The 24,536-nt window shown below is 38.7% G+C and overlaps 1 protein-coding gene across 3 annotated transcripts in view; it reads right to left on the reverse strand.

The window, feature by feature from the left end:
* The window catches only part of TMEM245 (transmembrane protein 245), a gene marked incomplete at both ends in the record, with an annotated part of 97,860 nt that overhangs the window by 12,281 nt on the left and 61,043 nt on the right, over nucleotides 1–24,536 (reverse strand). For 2 of the 3 annotated variants that reach the window (XM_079705830.1, XM_079705829.1), the window contains 6 exons: nucleotides 3,804–3,978; nucleotides 5,101–5,201; nucleotides 16,267–16,412; nucleotides 16,541–16,663; nucleotides 20,594–20,725; nucleotides 22,778–22,876. In XM_079705830.1, the coding sequence (XP_079561956.1) occupies nucleotides 3,804–3,978; nucleotides 5,101–5,201; nucleotides 16,267–16,412; nucleotides 16,541–16,663; nucleotides 20,594–20,725; nucleotides 22,778–22,876 (776 nt within the window). Of the gene's footprint in view, nucleotides 1–3,803; nucleotides 3,979–5,100; nucleotides 5,202–16,266; nucleotides 16,413–16,540; nucleotides 16,681–20,583; nucleotides 20,726–22,777; nucleotides 22,877–24,536 lie in introns of all 3 variants that reach the window. The other variant, XM_079705828.1, reaches the window with a different exon arrangement.

The following is a 24,536-nucleotide window of genomic DNA, read 5'->3' on the forward strand; positions in this document are numbered from 1 at the left end:
TCTGTAGCACTCAATGCTGTTTGAGAGCATTTTACCCACCACAGAACTTCTTTCAATATGGGAGTTAATCCTTTCAAACCCTGCTTCTGCTTTATCAACCAAGTTTATGTAATACACTAGATCCTTTGTTGCCACTTCAACAATCTTCACAGCATCTTTACCAGAAGTAGATTTCATCACAAGAAGCCACTTTTGTTGCTTATCCATAAGCAAAGAAAGTTAAAGTTTTATCATGAGACTGCAGTAATACAGTTACATCTTCAGCCTCCACTTCTAAATCTAGTTCTCTTGCTATTTCCACCACATCTGCAGTTACTTCTTCCACTGAAGTCTTGAACCCCTCAAAGTTATCCATGAGGGTTGGAATCAACTTCTTCCAAACTTCTGTTAATGTTGATATTTTGACCTTTTCCCAAGAAATACAAGTGTTCTTAATGGCATCTAGAATGCTGAATGCTTTCCAGAAGGTTTTCAATTGACTTTACCCAGATTCGTCAGAAGATCTGGGTAAAGTCTTGCATAATAAGACTTGAAAGTTGAAATTACTCCTTGAACCACAGGCTGCAGAATGGATGTTGTATTACAGGCATGAAAACAACATTAACCTCATTGCACATCTCCATCAGAGGTCTTAGATGACTGGGTACATTGTCAGATAAGCCAAAGTATTTTGAAAGGAATCATTTTTTTCTGACCAGTAGGTCTCAAGAGTAGGCTTAAAATATTCAGTAAACCATGTTGCAAATAGATGTGTTGTTATCGAGGTTTTGTTGTTTCATTTCTCGAGCAGAGGCAGAGTAGATTTAGCACAATTCTTAAGAGCCCTGGGATTTGTGGAATGGTAAATGAGCACTGGCTTCAATTTAAAGTTACCAGCTGCATTAGCCCTTAGCAATAGAGCCAGCCTGTCCTTTCAAGCTTTGAAGCCAGGCGTTGAAAGTCCTAGGTGGCATCTTTTTCCAATACAAAGTTGTTTTGTCTACATTGAAAATCTGTTTAATGTAGCCACTTTCATTATTTCTCTTTAGCTAGACCTTCTGGATAACTTGCTGCAGCTTCTACATCAGCACTTGCTGCTTCACCTTGCACTTTTATGTTCTGGAGACGGCTTCTTTCCTTAAACCTTATGAACCAACCTCTGCTACCTTCAAACATTTCTTCTGCAGCTTCCTCACCTCTCACAGCCTTCACAGGATTGAGAAGAGTTAGGGTCTTTCTCCAGATTAGGCTCTGGCTTAAGGGAATGTTGTGGCTGGTCTGATCTTCCATCCAGAATACCAAAACTTTCTCCATATCAGCAAAAAGGCTGTTTTGCTTTCTTACTATGTGTGTGTTCACTGGAATAGCACTTTTCACTTCCTTCAAGAACTGGTCCTTTACATTCACAACTTGGCTAACTGACTCAAGAGGCCTAGCTTTCAACATACCTTCTTCACTAAGTTTAATCATTTCTAGCCTTTGATTTAAGTGAGAGGTGTCTGACTCTTCCTTTCACTTGAACACTTAGAGGCCACTGTAAGGTTATTAATTGGCCTTATTTCAATATTGCTGTATCTCAGGGACTAGGGAGACCCAAGGAGAGGGACAAGATAAGGGAACGGCTGGTTGGTGGAGCAGTCAAAACACATACGACATTTATCAATTAAGTCTGCCATCTTATATGGGTGTAGTTCATAGCACCCCAATACAATTACAATAGTAACATCAAAGATCACTGATCATAGATCATCATAAAAAACATGATAATAAAAAAGTCTGAACTATTGCAAGAATCACCAAAATGACACAGAGACACAAAGTGAGCAAATGCTGTTGGAAAAATGGTGTCAATAGACTTGCTCAACACAGCGTTGCCACAAACCTTCAATTTGTTAAAAAAAAACAAACAAAAAAGCAGTATCTGTGAAGCACAATAAAGCGAAGCGCAATAAAATGAGGCATACCTGTAGATTACAGCAGCACAGCACACTGATAATAACATATGACCACTGACATAAGAGGGACTTAGAAATAAGGTATATTTTGTTTGTTTCTAGTTTCTAAACACGGATGATTAGAACAATTTAGTGAAGGGAAAATAACTAAATACCTTGGAAGGATATCCTGTACTGTATTACAATTCAGTAACATTTAAGGTGAGCTAGTCTTCAGGAAACCAATAAATTATATTTGTAATTTACTTGTCTTCTTCATTCCAAAAAGGATTTAGGGTAATATTCCATGTTACACTATGTAAGCAAGCATTTTCCCTAAACAATACATTTAAGGAAAATTTTTATCAAAAATGCTTAAAGCTTAAAAAAAAGCAAAAAGTGTGGGGGCTTTTAAATAAAAGCTTAATTTATTACAAAATAAAATAAAGCAAGTTATGTAAAAATTTTCATTTCCTAATGATGTTGGTTAAATAAGGTGTTACTTTATTATTAAGATAGAACTATATCTAAGTCTTAAATTCTAGCTAAAAACCCTGATATAAAATTTACAGCAAAGTTTAAAGAAATGAAAACACTTAACTATAAATCATGTAACTACTCTTACGGTTTAAATTTCAACTATTAAATGTTAGTTAAGCTCACTATGAAGTTCTCCTGTTATCTTTAAGTTTTAGGCATAAAAGTTCCCCTAAGGTTTGCTTATGGAGTTGCTTGTTTCTTGTTGCTCTGGAACTTTGGGGCTTCTTAGTTGTTCTATATCATTTATTTTCTATTTTAACTTACTAGAGAAAAAACAGGGTAGCATATGACTGGTCTCTTCATAATTTCAAATTAACTGAAGGGTCCTCTTCCTGTAAACTGAGACCCTGTCTACGTTTATTGTGATGAGTTTTACTTAAAGAAAATTTAAAATATTAACTATTATGATAGTTTCAGTAGGTCATATTCTGAATTTGAGTAGCTAAATAAAATTCAATATTTGTCACATCCTAGATTGTAATAAGCAATGTTAATCTGGATATGTGACTAAATGAGAATCAGCTTGATTTACTGGATGCAATTTCTAAGAGACATCAAAACCTACAAAAACAGATATTTATTATATTGCCAAAGTTTGGCTTCTGCCTTAAATTTAATCTGCATTCATCATAGAACCATACTATAATATCTAAAGTAAGAAAGCACTGCTTGTCAGATACGAACTTGATGAGGTTTCATTTTACGTGGAAATCCTCAAACTTACAACCTAATAATGTGTTTCTCCAAAAGCAAAGAAGTTCTGAAAATAACTACTAACTTGTTATCGTACTTAAAATATTTTTATTTTGAAGTATGTACAGTAATACTTTTTTCCTAGGTTAAATGTCACTAAACCAGAGGATTATTCACAATTTTTAGGCTCATGTATTGTAAATAAAACTTATAACAAAATAGCATACTTTGCAAATGATATTAATTAAATTAAACTTTGATTATATCAGTGGGATCACAAAAGATTACTTCACTGAAAATCCTACCACCAGTCCTTTCTCCCATGCCCAAAAGGAAAAAAAAAAAAAATCTTCTTAAATAAGGCCAAAGGAGGGGCTTCCCTGGTGGTGCAGTGGTTGAGAGTCCACCTGCCGATGCAGGGGACACGGGTTCATGCCCCGCTCCAGGAGGATCCCACATGCCGCGGAGCGGCTAGGCCCGTGAGCCATGGCCGCTGAGCCTGCGTGTCCGGAGCCTGTGCTCCGCAGCGGGAGAGGCCACAGCAGTGAGAGGCCCGCGTACCGCAAAAAAAGAAAAAAAAAAAAAAAAAAAAAAAAGGCCAAAGGAATTCCTGGATATGATTCATCACCAACTTCAGAAGTTCTGTGGAATACTTACCCTGATATATCAGAATAGATGGCAGTATCTACAAAGTATGTCGGCAAGAGATGAAAAACCAACAGTAAGATGGCTTTGCATCCTAAGCCTTGTGTAAGCCACAGGTCTAGAACTGCAGGTATTGCTGCCCAATATGTGCCTAGAAATGGCACTGCTCCAAGGATTGCTGCTAAAGCTAATAAAGATTAAAAGAAGAAAAAGCAACTTAACATCATCAGCAAAGCAATAACAAAACAGCAGAATCTAATCACTAGCTCCTACTACTTAAAAGTTTCCACCAGAACAAGTTAAACAAATACAAACTCAAATTTTAGGGGAATTGGGCTTCCCTGATGGTGCAGTGGTTGAGAGTCTGCCTGCCGATGCAGGGGACACGGGTTCGTGCCCCGGTCCGGGAAGATCCCACATACCGCAGAGCGGCTGGGCCCGTGAGCCATGGCCGCTGAGCCTGCGCATCCGGAGCCCGTGCTCCGCAACAGGAGAAGCCGCAACAGTGAGAGGCCCACGTACCACAAAAAAAAAAAAAAAAAAAATTTTAGGGGAATGATATGCCTTGTTTAACTGAATTTGCTAGTTGAATGAGGTCCAAGATCTTCAAACTGGATCATGAAAATCTTTCTGAAGTGTGTGTTTACTTCATGAATCTGTTCTTAAGCAACAAAATTTTAGTGTCCCACAGTTGTTATTCTCAATCAATGGTTAGTTAATACGTATGCAGGTGGCCCTCCATATCCTCAGATGTGGAACCTGTAAATACAGAGGGCCAAAGGACCTGAGCATCCGCAGATTTTGGTATCCTCAGGGGGTCCTGAAACCATACCCTCAGGGATACCAAAGGACAACTGTACAGTCCTATAATATAACTATAGAGCACTGGTCAAATATTTGTACTGATTCCAAAGCCAAATCAGAAATTAGTTTCTAAATCTCGGATAAGAACGTATATTCTTTACCTTGCTTCTTTCTAATAAAAATGAAGTGTAATTTCAATAAAATCACCAAAAATAACGCTGCTAACCGAAGGACCTTACTTTACACTCATCCCTTTCCAGAACAGTATGTTCAATTAACAAATAAGTATTTGTTATTTATGCAGTGCTTCCTATGTGCTGGGTATTGTTTTAACTACTGGGGATACAGCAATAAACAAACATTCCAAATCATATTTCTGCTCTTAATCTGGACTGGATTAGATCTCAAAATTTAGCATTTTAAATTTAAGGAAGCTGACAGTATATGTAAAATGGCTTAATGTCCCTTAAATAGAGGACAGCAGAAGTTATGATACAGTTGTTACCTGATGGTATGAAGACAATATTGATGCCAAATATAGTATGAGTCAGCCAGGTGTACAATCCGTAGAAGCCAGCCATTTTGAGGGAAGCATCAAACACCCCTCTAGAACGTCCAAAGATAAAAGGGAAAGAAAATAAACACAGTATCATACTGTGATTCAGAAAAATCAATATTTCTAGGCTTCTGGCTACTTTATCCAAATCTGATAATAGCTTCAATTTTTCCAATGGCCTGAGAATGCTTTTTTCATTTTATTTCACAGAAACATAAAAATCTTGTATTGAAAACTTGAAATAGATTTACTAAACTGTTCTTTAAATTTCTCTAATGAAAAGATAACTGAAATAAAACACCTTAAAATACCCTATTCACTGAAATAACTCATCAACTCTTCACTTCTAAAGCAGATCGCTCACCACCAAAATAAAGAGAAAGAAAAATAAGTGTGAATATCTTATTTCTGAGGATGTAGTTAAATTTGGAGACATCCAGGCTGTGGCCAGCCCTCCCCTTTGGGAAGAGCAAGTGAGGAATACTATAGCCGGTACTTCATCAGTCTTTCTTCTCGTTAACAAAATGTTCCCACACATCTTAAACCATGCAACCCAACTTCAAAGTAACTTCAAAAAATGCTATCAAAGAATGCAGGTCATTGGGAGAGAATTTACCAAAAAAATCTTATTAATTCCGAAGTAAAATCAGAAAGGAAAATACAAGAGGTGTAAAAACAGACACACATATTCCGTGGTTAATAGGAATGAAAATATGCAATCTCAGGTACTTCATTTTTGCTTTGGAAGATTAAGGTAGTACTGTATAAGGAGGAGAAATAAGGAACTGCTCAGAGAGAGCACAAAGGCAGCAAATCTTAAGTTATCCCAAGGTATCACAAAGTTACAAAAACCAGGCATCTGTGGGGTGCACGGGACACACGCTTATATACTCATGAGAGAAGGAAAAGATTTTTGTGATTGAAAAAAGCAGAGACCGTGGCAGCAACGTAACACTGTACACACAAAAGGACACACCAAGATTTTCCAAAGCATCCCAAGAGGTGCACTGTGAGACTAAGTCAAACTCTGGAATCCAGTGACTCAGTCATTTCATAGGGTTCTGAGACATGGATTTGGTGACAGAGTGGCTCCCAAAATTGTGAAACCTTGTCATACTGACCAGCAGCTTTCACTGAAAATAGTGCCATAGGCTCTCTAACAATAAGGATACAGGCTAAAGAGATACCAAAAAGACTTAAAGTAAGGGAGATAGCCCACAGGAAATATAAAAGATCTGAACAGTAACTGACTAGAAGACATGGAGGAAAAAAAGAACATAAGAGATTCAGGTTTTAAACCTGAGGGAGAAAGAATGGCAGCGTCTCAAAGTCATGGAGAACCCCAGAATGGGAGAGGACATGGAAGAAAAGGGAATATGTTTAGTTTGGGCAGTGTTAAGTTGAAAATGGATGATGAAAATAAATACCCTGGAGGTAGCTGGAAATAAGAGACAAGGCTTAATAGTGAACTTGGGACAAGAAATTTGAGATACACCAAATAATCATAGGAAACGGTAAGATATCCCAAGGGGCAAGCCTAGAAAGAATGAGGCAATGAGCTCTGTTCTCATAAGGGACCTAAGGACAAAGATACACCAGCCAAAGAGATAATGAAATCATTTCTCTAGTAGGAAGAAAATCACTAGAGTACACTATTCCCAGACAGCAAGGGAGAAGGAAGCTTTTGAGAATGAGGGAATAATAATATCAAATATCATGGAAAGATTAATGAGAACAAAGTCTAAGAAAAAAAGTACAGAATCTGGCTAGGATGGGGAAGGGGGGCTGGTGAGAAAAGATATAGATGTGATATTTCGATCAACCTTATGGTGTTTTAAAAATTTTAAGCCAAAAATAAGTTGACATCAAAGTGCAATGGAAATGTAAGGCCAGACACTATCAAACTCTTAGAGGAAAACATAGGCAGAACACTCTGTGACATAAATCACAGCAAGATCCTTTTTGACCCACCTCCTAGAGAAAGAGAAATAAAAACAAAAATAAACAAATGGGACCTAATGAAACTTAAAAGCTTTTGCAGAGCAAAGGAAACCATAAACAAGACCAAAAGACAACCCTCAGAATGGGAGAAAATATTTGCAAATGAAGCAACTGACAAAGGATTAACCTCCAAAATTTACAAGCAGCTCATGCAGCTCAATAACAAAAAAACAAACAACCCAATCCAAAAATGGGCAGAAGACCTTAATAGACATTTCTCCAAAGAAGATATACAGATTGCCAACAAACACATGAAAGAATGCTCAACATCATTAATCATTAGAGAAATGCAAATCAAAACTACAATGAGATGGGCTTCCCTGGTGGTGCAGTGGTTGAGAGTCCGCCTGCCGATGCAGGGGACATTCCCCGGTCTGGGAAGGTCCCACATGCCACGGAGCGGCTGGACCCATGACCCATGGCCACTAAGCCTGCGCGTCCAGAGCCTGTGCTCCACAACGGGAGAGGCCACAACAGTGAGAGGCCCGCGTACCGTAAAAAAAAAACAAAAACTACAATGAGATATCATTTCACACCGGTCAGAATGGCCATCATCAAAAAATCTAGACACAATAAATGCTGGAGAGGGTGTGGAGAAAAGGGAACACTCTTGCACTGTTGGTGGGAATGTAAATTGATATAGCCACTATGGAGAACAGTATGGAGGGTCCTTAAAAAACTAAAAATAGAACTACCATACGACCCAGCAATCCCACTACTGGGCATATACCCTGAGAAAATCATAATTCAAAAAGAGTCATGTACCAAAATGTTCATTGCAGCTCTATTTACAATAGCCAGGACATGGAAGCAACCTAAGTGTCCATCAACAGATGAATGGATAAAGAAGATGTGGCACATATATACAATGGAATATTACTCAGCCATAAAAGGAAACGACATTGAGTTACTTGTAGTGAGGTGGATAGACCTAGAGTCTATCATACAGAGTGAAGTAAGTCAGAAGGAGAAAAACAAATACCGTAAGCTAACACATATATATGGAATCTAAGGGGAAAAAATTTCATGAAGAACCTAGGGGTAAGATGGGAATAAAGACACAGACCTACTAGAGCATGGACTTGAGGATATGGGGAGGGGGAAGGGTAAGCTGTGACAAAGTGAGAGAGTGGCATGGACATATATACACTACCAAACGTAAAACAGATAGCTAGTGGGAAGCAGCCGCATAGCACAGGGAGATCAGCTAGGTGGTTTGTGACCACCTAGAGGGGTGGGATAGGGAGGGTAGGAGGGAGAGAGACGCAGGAGGGAAGAGATATGGGAACATATGTATATGTATAACTGATTCACTTTGTTATAAAGCAGAAACTAACACACCATTGTAAAGCAATTATACTCCAATAAAGATGTTAAAAAAATAAAATAAAATATTTATCACAAATCTTGGACATAGTAAGAATTCAATACATCTTAACTGATTCTAAAAAAAAAAAAAAAATGCAATGGAAAACCACAACTGAATCACCCCTCTAGGTGGCAAGTAAGCAAAGCTCAATCCAAAAAGGACCACTCATAGGAGAAGTCTCTTTCTACCTCTGGGAATATTGACTGTTGGTAATATTCTCACTAAGGCAACTTTTAAGTAATTTTGTAGACCCTAAATGCACTATCTATTGTTTTCAGTAACTAAACATTTTCATGTATCCCAATGAGGGAAGTAAAGACAACATATTTCCCCTACCTTATGATCTGGCACACAGTTTTTTAGAAAGCAGAGAAAAATCTTCTAATAATTTACTAAGAGAATTTTTTAACTCCTTCAAATTCCTAGCCATTTTTTCTCCTCTCTTTCTTCTATATAAGTTTTATTGAACTATGATTTACCAACAATAAAACTCACCAGGGCTTCCCTGGTGGCGCAGTGGTTGAGAGTCCGCCTGCCAATGCAGGGGACACGGGTTTGTGCCCCGGTCCAGGAAGATCCCACATGCCGCGGAGCGGCTAGGCCCGTGAGCCATGGCCGCTGGGCCTGCGCGCCTGGAGCCTGTGCTCCGCAACGGGAGAGGCCACAGCAGTGAGAGGCCCGCGTACAGCAAAAAAAAAAAAACCCCAAAAAACCAAAAAACAAAACTCACCAACTTTTAGCGTATGATTCCGTGAATTTTGACAAATGTATACAGTTGCATAACTACCACCAGAATCAAAACATAGAACATTAGCATTATTCCCAAAAAGTTTCCTCATGCCCTGTTAAAGTGAATCCCTCCCTGAGCCCTGGCCTCTGACAGCCACTAGATATGCTTTCTGTCACTATGGTTTTGCCTTTTCTAGAATTTTGTACCAACAGAATCATATATTACGTACCTTTTGAAAAAAATGTGGTAAAACAGACATAACATGAAACTTACTATTTAACCATTTTTAAGTGTACAGTTCAGTAGTGTCAAGTACATTCCCACTGTCATAACGCAGCTTTTTGTGTTTGGTTTCTTTAACCTAGTACAATGCTTTTGAGGTTCATCCACATAGTAGTTTGTTCCTTTTAAATTGCTGAGTAGTATTCCATTATATGGATATACCACAATTTGTTTATCCATTCACCAGCTGATGGGCATTTGGGCTATTTCCAGTTTGGGGCTATTGTGAATAATGCTGCTATGAACATTTAAGCACAAGTTTTGGTCATATGCTGTCACTGCTTTTCAGTAAATGCCTTAGAGTGAAGATGTTGGGTAATATGGTATCTGTTTAACATTTTAAGAAACGTTAGCAATTGTTTTTATCTCTCCATTCAGAGAAAACCTATAGTCTATGGACACCCAGCCAGAAGTTACTGCCTGCTACATCACACCACATCTCCTCAAGGTGTAAGGCTTAAACTTCATACTTATGGTATTACGTGGGTGGATGCTGGCAGAAAGAACAATTCAGCTCATGAAAAGCTAAATGACAATGCATCTGGAGTCCCAAGTAACTGACCTGATACACACTTGGTGCTCAATAACAGTGGCTAGTATTGGAGCCACTGTTATCAGGTATCAAGTTCACCAGCCTCATATGTATGTAGCATACGGTCTTCCTCCACTATCCACCCCAATCTTTTTTTTAAATATTTATTTATTTTATTTATTTATTTGGCTGCATCAGGTCTTAGTTGTGGAACACGGGATCTTGGCTGAGGCATGCGGGATCTTTCGTTGTGGCGCACGGCATCTCTCTAGTTGTGGTGTGTGGGTTTTTCTCTCTAGTTGTGGTACACGGGCTCCAGGCCATGTGAGCTCTGTAGTTTGTGGCACGCAGGCTCTCTCGTTGAGGCGTGTGAGCTCACTAGCTGTGGCGCACGAGCTTAGCTGCCCCGCAGCATGTGGGATCTTAGTTCCCTGACCAGGGATCGAACCTGAGTCCCCTGCACTGGAAGGCGGATTCTTTACCACTGGACTACCAGGGAAGTCCCAATCTTTTCTTTTGAGTGGAAGAATATCTGCGTGTGCTCCACCTTCTAGGACACCTCTTTTCAGTGACTCTTTAAAGACTGACAGTTGTTCTCTAACTACATCTCCAGGCTTTCCTAGCACTCAGCAGTTGGAGAGAATCAAATTCAGAAGACTCAGCAGGCTCTTTTCCTCCCCTCTTTTGGTAGCTCAGTCAATCTGGCTCAGCAGGCCTGACTTAGCTGAATGGATGAGACTGACACCAGCCCCTGAGCTGGAAGCTCCCCCTTTCTAACAAGGCCACATCCTCACTCAGAGACCTTCCACTGTCAGACAGTCCTATAGATGTTCCCCTGCCCCATGCCATATGGAGACTGTTACAAGGCAGGGTCCCCTCTACTGGAAGGCAGGCCATAGCGCATCCCATCCAGTTAGGCCTCATCTAAGCATACCTCTCTGTGAATAAAAGTTCCAAGTTCATGAACAATCAGCTTTCTAAGTGTAATTATACTTGTATAATTATGCCACATAAAGGTTTGTGTGTCCATGCCTCGTTTACACAACTACATATCTAACTCCTCTGTACCAGAGACTTGAATTGACTTCAAATGATTGGTTAGAATTTTAATTCTTAACCAGCGCTCTGTCTTTATCCTTTATAAACTCTGAGATGAAACTGTTATTTTCACAAGTTTTTTACTTCAGCTCTCAGCCCCCTCTCATTTCTGACCGAAAGAGTATTTATGTTACTTTTCCAAACTGGGTGAGAGAGAACTAGCCAGCCAACTCAGGATTTCATCAGATGACCTGCTTTTAATGGAGTGAGACTTGAAGCAAGGACATGGGTGGGGAGAATGAAAAACCATAGTCAAGAAGCTCTGTGCCCTCAGGGTACACAGGGCCCTAGACCACAAACAAGTAGGAAGCACAGTCTAAGGGAAAAGAAAGAAAAGGAGAGTAAAGAGTCCACAATCAAATTCTGCCTACTGCTGACATTTCCTTACACGGGTTCTGCCCTCTTTTCTTTCTAAAGGTCAGACAGGAAGACTATTAGACCATCATTCCCCAGGGAACAACAGTAGTCTACCCTCACTGCCACACACCGCACCTCAAGTAGAAGGTGAGCTAGTGGCGAGGGCAGGCATGTTCAGAGACCCCGTGTATAAAATGACCAATCAGGGATCCCTTCATTACAACCCCCTCCCTTTCCTGATTCACTAGCCACCCCAGAGACCCAGCTCCACAGTAAAAGGTACAGAAACTTGGTTGACACTGGATTTCCATTCCAGAGGGGAATGGTCACGCTGTGCACGCAGACCTAGCGTGCTGGTGAGGGACTCAGGGAGAGCTGCTCCCATAGACGCCTTCCGTCCCCACTGGAAATAACTGTGAATCACACACACAAGCGTACGACTGTGGCATCACATTAAATCGTGTGGAGTCCTTGGCAGCAGTAAATACTAATTCAATATTTTTATATAATTAACACATTGTTTTGTGTCTTTGACAGTGCCTACCGATCATGGATACTTACTCTAGTGCTAATTAAAAAAATCAACAAGAGGTTGTTTCAATTACATCCGCAAATAGCAAACATTTGTATCTCAACACTAGTTCTATTATGAGCCTTATTAAAATGAATTTAGCAATTTTTAAAGCACCACAAAGAGAAACTAAATACAAGACAAAGTTTTAAAAAGTCATTTCCCTTGGAAACTTGAAGCAAAGGTTTAAGCTTATTAAACTGATCTTTAATCAAGTAGGTTAAAAAGGCATTATATTTACTGACTTGGTTATTATTTAAGAACTCTACTAATTTTAATTTTCCCAAACATGCATAAGAGATTCTGCCTCTCTATTTCAGTGTTAGGAGATCTCTTCAAATAAATGAAAATATATTTTCTTACAGCTTTAAACTCTTCCTTATACATTTTAATTTAAACAAATAATGTTTATAACCTTAACTCCACAAGAATTTCCTTCTAATGAATATTTAATACTTCCAGTAAAAACTGGAAATACCGATTTACTAAATGATTGATGCTGATTTTTTTTTAACCCAAATACTTTTAATTCTGCAAAACTGGAGGATAGAGGTGGGAAGCATGTTCACCGAAAATCTCACAGTACATACATTCTCCCATCAAATTCATCACTAGGACTCCCATCCACCGACCCTGAAAAGCTGTAATCCCACAAGCAAGAGCCCTACCCGTGTGCATGCACTCATGTGAAAATATCACACACACTAAATTGCACTGAGGCCGTGACAACATGCAACTTAGTAATGTGCAATATCTCCACCAGAGCAAGCAGAATGGAGCGTCGGGGAAGAAGGGTGTGATGCAAACATTCAGGACACAACATGCTCTAAGGGGAGGAAAATGGTTTGGGGGTAACGGATGCATGCCACTAACTCAAAAATTCATGAAATGAAAACCCAATCACAAACGTATTCGGTGTAGAAGAATACCCATTCAGAATGGAGAAAAATAACTAAGGTTCAGAAATTCAATGAGACAGTGATTATCTAGTAGCCACATATTTCAGAAGGCAAGCTTGAAGAACAAAGACACTTCCACTGTCTGGACATGCAGTTAACTCCCAATTTCAATTCCACTTTTAACTTATTAATGGATCATATAAAATGAGTTTAATAATTCACTTAACTGCAACATAGATGACAACTAATGACTGATGCTTATAAAACCCGACATCACTGATAATTTACACACTAAACTTCAGTCTCAGGGCATTATAATAATATTTTCATGATCATTTGTATAATATTTTCCCTCTTAAAATCTTTCTCCATGAAGAAACATATTCCATCTTGAACATAATCCTTAAGAATGAAAAAACTGACAGGAGCTTGTAGAACTAGAACTCATTGTTATCTTACATATATGAGAAAGTTCTTCAGAGGTATCTACGTAAGACTGTATATTTTAAGTCTTGAATTTGACCCAGTAAAGAAATAAAAAGCACTCAGGCTGCTAAAAATCAACCTGAATTACAATCTATAATTTATATAACTTGATACAGTTGTGGTTAGAAAAATGGCCCAGCCTATAACAAGTTATCTTGTCTGTACCATATTTTTCAGACTCACAGAAATCTATCAATTTTGAGAACAATTAGAATTGTAGTGTTGGTTGTTAATTTTTTTTTCTGTATTAAAATAAGTCCTCTATGTGACTTTTGCCACAATAAAAAAACATTAACCTCCGCTGTGCACCTGAAACTATCACAGCATTGTTAATCGGCTATACTCCAATACAAAATAAAAAGTTAAAAACAAATTTAAGAAAAATAAGATAACAAAATGAATGGTTTTTGTATGAGTATACGTTAGAACCAAGACATGGGCTATTCTTATAGTACATAATTAGTGTGTACAATCCCAAGAAGATAAAGCAAACCTAACCTGTGAGAAGACATATATGTCCTCATATCTCTGTAGATGACTGTACGCTCTCTAACCTCAAATTCCTTCCTGAGCCAAAGACCTAATTTTTTAAAAATTTTTATTGAAATATAGTTGACTTACAATGTTGTGTTAGTTTCAGGTGTACAGTAAAGTGATTCAGTTATACATATATATGAATATATATATTATTTTTTACATTCTCTTCCATTATAGGTTATTACAAGATATTGAGTATAGTTCCCTGTGCTATACAGTAGGCCCTTGTTATCTATTTTATATACAGTAGTGTGTGTATTTTATTAATCCCAAACTCCTAATTTAACCCTCCCCCCCACCTTGGTAACCATAAATTTGTTTTCTATTTGTTTTGTAAATAAGTTCATTTGTATCCTTTTTTTTAGATTCCACGTATAAGCGATATCATGTGATATTTGTCTTTCTCTGCAAAGAACTAAATTTTTAGCTGCCAGCCTCATGTGTCCCTGTGAGTAGTCTTAACAGTACCACGAATTTAATTCATCATCTTCTGTTCCAACCATCTCCTGGAAGAAGGCATCATGGTATACCAGAAGAATGTGTGATCTCAATCAGCTGGACTTAGGTAAAAATCACAGCTCTGCTTACCAGTTCCAAGGAACCATGACGTTAAAGAATAATCTTTAAAACAAAGGAGGTGGCATATTTGGCATAAAAAAAAAATGACTCAGTGACAGACATTTAGAGGACAGTCAGCTGTGCTAGTAAAGGTTACTTCAGGAAAAAGAAGTATCTTTCTTGAAGTTCTTTATGGACAAGCTAGATACTTTTCTGTAAGACTTGGCTTAAGTCACACTGACTAGAGGATTATGGCAGCCTTTGATATAGCTGATTCCACAGCTTTATCCTATTGGGAAGATAGAAAGTTATTTTTCCTTTTTGGTAAGGTATTTGCATAAACTTTTTTGAGACAGATGTCACTTAGATACACTAAAGTTAATCTATTGATAGATTAATAAAGATGATAACCAATGGTCAAATAGGCTTAGAAGGAATGCTAAAGCCAGCAAGTATCTTTCCTGAAGACAACTTCACCCTGAAAGCTGTTACAGTAGACAATATACTCCCAAACTTAGAATATTTACATGGATGGCTCCATGTGGATACCTGGGAGCACCAAAGGGGATAAGAGCTTTTTTGGTTTTAATCCCAGCTACTGTCCAATAAAGTAGGAGGAAAAACAGAAAACCTAGCAAAGTTTCCAGAGAAAATATATTTTAGGTGCATGCATGCTATTTGAATGTAACCAAGGGTTTTCCAAAGATCAAAGTGGTATCCTCACCAGCTGTTACATGAACACAGTGAAAAAATAAGCCAAAATCAGTCAGACAGAATTATCAGGTCAAATCAAGATTTCTGTGGCAGACTAGTTTCAACAAATTACCATTTTCTTAAAAGTATGTGGAAACAGAAATGCCAGCCAAAGATTCACTATTCAAGAGAGGCTTTAGACCGCCTAACAGCTTATTAGAAAAAGGAGCTCTAATGGATAACATGAGGATTTCATTTGAGTAGCTATTCATAAGAAGTCAAAATGAAGTAGAGTCTTATTAATGAGTTAGAGCAATGAGGGACAAAGTTTTGGGAAGGAGCTGAGACAAGGCTGCAAAAGGTCTCTCCCTACCTGACATGATGAAGAGGAAAAAGAAAAAGGCATCAGTGACTTAGAAAGAGGATATGAAGAATATAAGCTGAAGAATCATCTCATTCAGAATCAAGCCTGCAATACATAGACCCCAGAAGACATGATGGAAATTTCTGGCTGGAACCTGCGATACACACAGAGGGTGTGACTTGGAAATAACACAAAATTTTGCATTTCCGGTATCCAAACTACCCTCTGCAGAGGGCACAGCCTGGCTGCAGAGGGACAGAGGAAGAAACAGGAAGGCCACCTACTCTCCTCCCCAAGCAAAGCTAGAATTCCTGAGAATACAAGGAAGGTTCTGAGAGAAGCTGAGGTGTATGTGTGGTGCAGGAGGGGCTTCTTCCGAGCAAATTATGTGACGATCAGGAGCTGCAGCAAGGGCCTGGGGACAGGCCATTAGACCTTTGTACACCACAGGCTTGAGAGTAAGATATTGAAACTGTTTTACATTATCCTCTCAAAGGAGATGTTAAAAATTTGAAAATACCAGCGTCCCTCACTAGCTTAGCACTGAATGTTACCAGGAAGTCTCAAGACAGAAAAATGGGCCTCTCATGGAGAGCAGTTTCTGAAGGAACTAAGAACAGCATAAATCTTATCCCTACCTGATAGCTTCTTCCACAGACTGGCCAATAATATTAGAAGAAGGACCTGGCTGAGATAGTGGTGTCAGGCTTATCACCCACTTCACTGGCTTGTAGTACTCATCACTGGAACTTAACAGATAAAATAGTGTGGTCAGGAAAATTACCTGCAAAACAAAGAATAGTACCTCCTAAAATATCACATTTGGAAACTACAGGAAGGAAACATAAATGGAACCAAGAATATGCTTTACTGCAGAAGGAGTGTGACACGTACTCATCTGTGTGTACATACCAGAGACAGAACAAAGTTGAGGAGGGCAGTCCCGCTGTAGAAGAGGATGGCCAGGAGCGTGGTGACAGTGGTGAAGAGCAGGCTCACATTCCGGCTCATAACGATCCACAGAGACTCTAAGATCTGGCGAGGAAGGAAGGCTAAATATTAGAACTAATCCTCAGGCAAGAAGTTTCCACAGCTATCTAGTGTGCTCTTAATGGAGTGTTTTAGTACCATAAACTGAAACAACAAGAACTGAGGGGGTTTTTTTGGTTTTTTTTTGCGGTATGCGGGCCTCTCACTGCTGTGGCCTCTCCCGTTGTGGAGCACAGGCTCCGGACGCGCAGGCTCAGCAGCCATAGCTCACGGGCCTAGCCACTCCGTGGCCTGTGGGATCTTCCCGGACCGGGGCACGAACCTGTATCCCCTGCATCGGCAGGCGGACTCCCAACCACTGCGCCACCAGGGAAGCCCAAGAACTGAGTATTATTTTATCTGAAAACATTTGAATGTTGATTAGTAAGGAAAATGGTTAAGTAAATTATGGTGAATGTACTACAAATAATAAGAGGCGGCCATTAAAACACCTCTATTATAACACAGAAAAATATTTTATGATACAATGCTAAGTTCAAAGAACAGGACAAAAAAGCTTATTTATAGCATGATTATAACTATGAAAATGGCACGCATAGAAAAAATACCTACAGAAGAATATGCCAGAATGCAACCTGTAGTTGTATGTAGCTTGTAGGACCACAAGCACAGGCCAAGAAATTCTAACATTAGTCTGATTAGCTATACCTCCCCCACCGACTTGCCATCTTCAACTTAGAACCAACAACAAACACAAAAGCGTCACTTCAATGACTTCACTAAGGTCACAATAAAAGAAATGAACAGATGGGGTCAGAGCTCTGCAGCTGAAAACTTTTCCTCAGATAGATAATGACCCTATATCAAGACCTGATGAGTTCATCTGATCCATCACCTGCAAATTCACTGGAACCAGATGTTAATACATGTTAAATATTACTGAAAGAAGTTGCATAATATCTATAACACACCTACGTGTTTTCACGTAGGTGTGTTATAGATATTTCCTATCTCTTCATGAACTTAAAGTCCCATATGATAATGTCTGTTCTATTATTCTCCCCAAGAGGACTATCCTTCCTCTTAATGAAAAACAAGGAAGCAAGATGATCAGAAAAACACCTTCCATTATAGTTTTCAAAATGCTCGCATAAACCTCACAGCAATGCAGCGAGGGAAGCAATGTAGATGATATCATCTTTATTTTACAGATACACAAACTGAAGCTCAGAGATTTTTTAAGAACTTGCCCAAGGGCATGAAGCTAATAAGCGGAACTAGAGCTAGGACCAGAACTCCTAATGGCTGGTTTTATTTTGGTGCCCTTTCCAAAAGAGAAGTTCTGTTTTTTGTCATATGCTCAAGTTATACCATCTCTTCCATGAAAGGCCTATCCATTCCTTTCCTACCTCAAATGTACCACTTATAAAGGCATATTTTGTTGTCCTCAGCATTTCTTGCAAACCTCAGCTCAGCCTTCATAAGAGGACTTCGGCAGGCTAATTTCATTTACAATAGCTCCTTACATAAAATCTTGAAAATGCTTCATGATGCCTACAAAAATATGCATGATTGACTGTTTGACCTTATGGGATAAAGAATGAATGAATACTGCCACTGATTCTAAGAAACAAACCAACAATGCCCTTACTTGTGATTTTTACAAACATTCTTTTGGGGAATTCAGTCGCTTTGGAATTTTTGTCAAAAAAAATTTTTTAATAGTTTCTGGGTCATACTGATAGGAAATACTCTGTGGTAATTCTTAAGAAATTAACTGAATACATTAATTATAGACTGGTAGTCACTAACAATCCAGTAACTTTTCTATGTACTCAAAGTGATTAGGAAGAAAGGTTCAGAAAAGAAGAAAGAGATGCTGGGTATTATAAAACCAAAAAATTCAATCAAGGGCTGACCTTGACAGTTTCTTAAAATTTGTTCTGATGAGATAGGTGGTGATATTAAAGAATGTGACTTTTTTTAATACTGTATAACAAAACGTGTCAATATTTAGAATATATGTATTAGATATTAGTGAACCAATATTCCAAATGACCAGTGCACATTACAAAATCATGTAACGGTAGAAGATCCATTCCTAGCCAAGATAGATCAAGGGACCTTAATATAAGAGAGTAGAAAAAGTTCACTGATACGGTTTCAAATTCTACACTGCAACTAACCTTTAACAAATACCATTTGTTGAGTTTTGGTGTAGTATCAAAGAATAGTCATGATGACCTGAAAAGGTTATTAAAAGACTACCCGCTTTTCCAGCTACATATCTGTGTGAGGCTAGATTTCCCCATATACTTCAACCAAAACAACATATTCCAACAGACTGAATGCAGAAACAAATATGAGACACCAGACATTAAACAGGTTTGCAAAAATGTAAAGAAAGCCACTCTTCACACTAAATCATTTTTTTTGTTTTGGAAAATGATTATTTTTCAGACATAACAAGCATGTTCTTCATGTCAACAAGTAACGTTATTTTTTAGTGAATTGATAAATATTTTTAAAGTTCTCAGTTTTAACTGCTAATACAGTAAGTATCAATAGAACCCACATCAGCAAAAGCTCTTTGAAGTCCTCACACCAAAACGTGAGAGCCACTGGACTACAGAAAACAGAGGGAAGGGATTATCAAAAACAACATTCTTAGAATTGAAGGACATGAATTTCTAGATGTAATTTCAAACTGTTGTAGCTACATTAGGCGACTGGGAGAAAAGGAAACTGTGAGTGCAGGGATGGGTGAAGGAACCAAAGGAGTCGTAAGAAAACCCTAAGGGAGCTGTAAGGAAGCACTGAGGGACTTGTATCTTCATCTTCCATGTTAGGAAGCCAAAAGATAATACTGTAAAACCAAGAAAGAGCAGCATAAGCATTATTTAAGAAATTTAGAGGTAAATACACAGAGAAAGCTAAAAGAATTGAGAGCTCTTTTTGGAGAATGAGACTGAAGTGGGGAAGCACAGAGCAGGGGCACTGCTATTTTTTATTAAAAACCTTAAAACATTTTTGACCTTTCAGCTATGGTCATCTATTATTATTATTATTATTTTATTTTTTTTTTTTTTTGCGGTACACGGGCCTCTCACTGTTGTGGCTTCTCCCGTTGTGGAGCACAGGCTCTGGACACGCAGGCTCAGCGGCCATGGCTCACGGGCCTAGCTGCTCCACAGCACGTGGGATCTTCCCAGACCAGGGCACAAACCCGTGTCCCCTGCATCCGCAGGCAGACTCTCAACCACTGCACCACCAGGGAAGCCCGGTCATCTATTATTTTGGTAAAAATTAAATTTTAAAAATATCTAGCACAGCAAACCTCCCCTTTTATTAACATGATGAGTTACAAGCTTATTCACAAGAGAAGTCTTCTCATCTCTGTGAAAAGCCACAGACCAAGATACCTCACAAAGTATGCTATGGAATGAAGAACAGTCGCTAAAACTTGGCAACACAGCAAGCTGTTCCTTGCTGCCTTTGATCCTTTGGTAAACAAGGCAGAGGTGGGTGGTGCATGAGGGAAGGACAGGTGGGATGATAATAAGCGAAGCCTTTAAACATCCAGTTTCTCTAATGTGACTGGAACCATATTTCCATCTGCCAAAGGGCTTCACCCACCAAAGGTGTCTCCCTCTCTAGTGGTCCAACTAGGGACATTCTGGTCAGCCTAGGGGACAAGGATACCATCTCAGAATCTGAGAGCCACAGCATCATGTGTGCTACCTGAGTCAGCATCTCTTGGTTACTCTTCAACCACAGAGGAGGCATCAGGGGAGCTACACCTGAGGCCTATGGCTTTTGGACATCCTTCTAGTGCATTTCGAACTCTCCAAACTGTAAATGTCATGGCATTAAAAACAGGGTACCGAAAGGCCTTTCAGTGTGTGAAGAAAACTTGGAATTAGAGCTTCTGTTTTTGTTCCTAAGTCCAGTTTAACTATAAATACTATTTCTTACCGAAAGAAATGTCTCAATGTTCTCATGGACAAAGGAAGCGATGTCCTGCCAGTCCAGAATGTCTCCCAGCCAGCTATTCTGACGATTTACGTGCATCTTGTGTCCTTTGAGCCTTCCAGAGTGCGTTACATTCTATGGAATAGAACAGTTCAGACATGAAATCTCCATCTTAACCTAAAGAATAGGAGGTATAAATAGTCTATTTTGTTTTAGGTCCACTTGAGCAATTTAGTAAGTGCACAAAGGTGAAAAACTTTCTATTATTTAAGAAATCAACAAAGAACTCCACCGAAGGACCTGAAATATATTTTTCTGTTTACATTCTAGTTACTGTGTCTCAGCCTAGCTTAAATGCTTCCCTTCTAAGTACGTTCATGAACACACTTTACTTGTCAGTATGTTCAACTGAACACGAACGCAGCATATACTTTCATCTTATTTTTCCTTTTAGCCCCAGTAACCTTTCTCTTGGTCTCCCAGTTTTGCTTTTTTCCTCCCTTGCTCATCTCTCTTATTACTCCTCCATACACGCTAAAGGAAGCAGAGGGGAAACAAGAATATGAAAAAGTACAGCTAAAATCAATACAATGTTATATGTCAATCATATCTCAATAAAACAGGGGAAAACAAGGGTCGGGGGGAATCTAACTTGTCTATCTGGAAGAGAATTACAATGGCAGAAATGCAGGAATAACAGATTTGAAAGAGTGATGTATAAACAAAGTGACTGGTAAGGTTAAAATTTAGAAATAGAAGTAGATTCTTAACATTCTTGTGTTTCCATTCTCGCACTTTTTTCAAACAGCACTGTGATGCCAGCCTTCATTATGCAATGAAGACATTAGGTTCTAGTAAAGGAGGTAAAGAAAGCAATGCACTTACCCACTTACAAACCTATGCTTTAAAAACACTGACCACCCTGGACCATAAGTGAAGCTCAAAGGGGGTGAGGGACAGTAAAAACTGTTTGTCTGTAAGCAGAAGCCCCAGAGTCAGCAGAAGTGAATACATCCTTTCCAATAGTCTAGCTCTTCAGCAGATATCTACCCAGAGATCCCCCAGTTAGTTTTAACTTCCAGTTTTGGAAACCCACAAAAACCATCACTGTTCCTTCGACTCCTCCTGGGGCAAGAGTACACAATGCCAAACAGGTCACTGAGCAACAAATTCAAGTTTAAATCAAGCCCTCCTACCCCCAAACCCCAAGTTAAGAGATTTATTTATGTTTCTCTTCTGTTTAGATCAACCCAGGGAAAAACCAACCACGAACTCTGCCCCACTCTATCTCCTTCCCCTGGATGGGCATCTTCCACAGCACAGCTCCTAATGGCCCACAGGCCTTGCCAGCGCAGTGTATAGAACAGCCCGGCACAACTAGCTGCTTTCAAACCATCATTTTTATATTTAATGAAAAATGATGCTATTTTTTGTCATAAATTCTGAAATAGGAGTACATCAGCACAAGTAGCATTAAAGGTTTATTTAAAATAAAATAAATATCTCTAAACTTTTGGATCTATTTTCACTTCCTCAAAGAGAAAAGTTCTTAGTCTGAAGCTGTATTGTCCCAAATAGTAGCCACTACCCACATATGGCTACTGAGTACCTAAAATGTGGCTAGTCCAAAAACTGAGATGTGCTGTTAGTGTAAAAGATAAACTGGATTTCTAAGACTTAGAATGGAAAAAATTATATATATATATATATATATATAATATATATATATATAAATATATATATATATAATCTCATTAAATTTTTTTATTCATTCCATATGGAAATGACATATATTGGGTATACTGGGTTAAGTAAAATACATTATTAAAATCAATTTCACCTGTCCTAGTTTTTTTTTAAATGTGGCCACTAGAAAAATTAACATTACATGTATGACTTGCATTCATTACATTTCTACTGTACAAATCTGGTCTAGAGGATGGGATGCTGTTGATGGTAATGAACAGAGGATGGAATACTGATACACCAGAGAGACTGGTGGGTCTGCCATGGAGACTAATCATCAATTCAAGCTGACTTTTAGTGACCTGAGGTTTAAGAACTTGCGGCTTAAAAATGTCAATAAATGAAATCCCAATGTTAACACAATCCTACCTAGTCAATGAGTCCATAAAATAAAAGGACACTATTAGTTTACAACTGAAATCCTTAGCTAAAATAACTTACCTTTACAAACCAAGAATGATACAGTCTGTCCCAAAGTTCTAGTACTTGCTTTTCAATTACGGCAGTATTGTTCACCTTATCTCCAAGAATTTTATGAAGCTGGAAGAAATACAGATATTATCTGGGTTAATATTTCAGGCAACAATTCAGTAAAATTAATACATGCTGGGTCTTTCTATCTGTTCCAAATCAAACTAAAATGTTCCAGCCTATTTAATTGCCTCTAACCACATTATGTTCTTTCCTTAAACTCTACTCCTCAATATCCCCAGTAAATTTCCTCTCTCCCATCTTTTTGCTTCTTTTTTCTTTCCTTTATTCTTAGATCTCTAAGAGAGCTTCTTTAGGTTTTAAGAGAATTAAGCCATGCTTACTGACTTTTCTGATCTTACCTGCCCTCAGTCTTCTCTGCTAGCTCACTTCTCTGAGCTTCAAAAGCTTAAGTGCTGCAGGAATCTACCTTTGGTCCTCTTCTAGCTATATTCTCTCCTTAGGCCATGTTATGGGCTTAATTGTGTCCCCCGCCCCTAAATTCTTATGCTGAAGTCCTAACCGCCAGTACCTCAGAATGTGACTGTATTTGCAGATAGGGTCTTTGAGGAGGTAACCAAATTAAAATGAGATCATTGGGGTAGGTCCTAATTCAATATTACTGTGTTCTTATAAAAAGAGGACATAAGGACATAAACACACATAGAGGGAAGACCATGTGAAGACAAAGGACATCTATAAGCCAAGCTGAAAGAGGCCTCAGAAGAAACCAATTCTGCTGACTCCTTGATCTTGGACCTGTAGCCTCTAGAATTGTGAGAAAATTAATTTATGTTGTTGAAGCACAAAGTTCATAGTACTTTGTTATGGCAGCCCTACCAAAACTAATACAGTTCATCTCTACCAATCACATGGGTACTATCTGATATTCAAACTTCCATCTACAGCCCAGATCTCTCCCTTGAGCTCCAGCTAGGTATGTCCGATTGTATGTCTACTTAAGATATTTAATATGCCCTGAAACAGAATTACCAATCTACATGCAACACCTACACCCCACTACCACCTCCAATTCTCTTCATCTAAGTGTACAGCTATCCTTCTAGTTAGACAAACGAAAAACTTCCTTCCCTTGCACTCCATAACCAATCCATGAGCAATTCATGTCAAGACAACCTCAAAAACATATCCCAAATATGACAATTTCTCTCAATTTCCACTTCTACAATCTTAGTCCAACTCATCAACATCTCACCTGGACTATCAGAATACTCTTTCAACTGGTCTCCCTGCCTTCTTTATTCTTGCCCACTTCTCCATAAAGCAGCCAAAATGAGCTTTCAATATCCTAAATCTGGTCATATCCCTGTTTTAAAGTCCTCTGCAGCTAAATTAAAATCCCAAGTTCTTTATGACCTAAAGGCTTGTTTCAACACCACATTCCTTATTCCAGCCACAGTGACCTTTCTTTCCCTCATTCAAGCTCCTTCCCATCTCAGGGCCTCTGAATTTTCTATGCCCTCAACTTGAAACATTCTTTTCGAAGACCTTCATAAATTGCCTCCTTCTCACCATTCAAGTCTTAGTGAAAACATCACCTTCTCAGAGGCATTCTCTGGCCATTCTAGCTAAAGCATCACTTGGAGTTACTCTCTACCACATCACTCTGTTTACTCTGGTCACAGCACTTTCAGATCTGAAACTTTTATTTGTTTGCACATTTAATGTTTGTCTCCTTTCACCCGGAATGTAAGGCTCCAGAAGAGTT

This window comes from Hyperoodon ampullatus (genome assembly GCF_949752795.1).
Source record: "Hyperoodon ampullatus genome assembly, chromosome: 6".
NCBI classification, from domain to species: Eukaryota; Metazoa; Chordata; class Mammalia; order Artiodactyla; family Ziphiidae; genus Hyperoodon; species Hyperoodon ampullatus.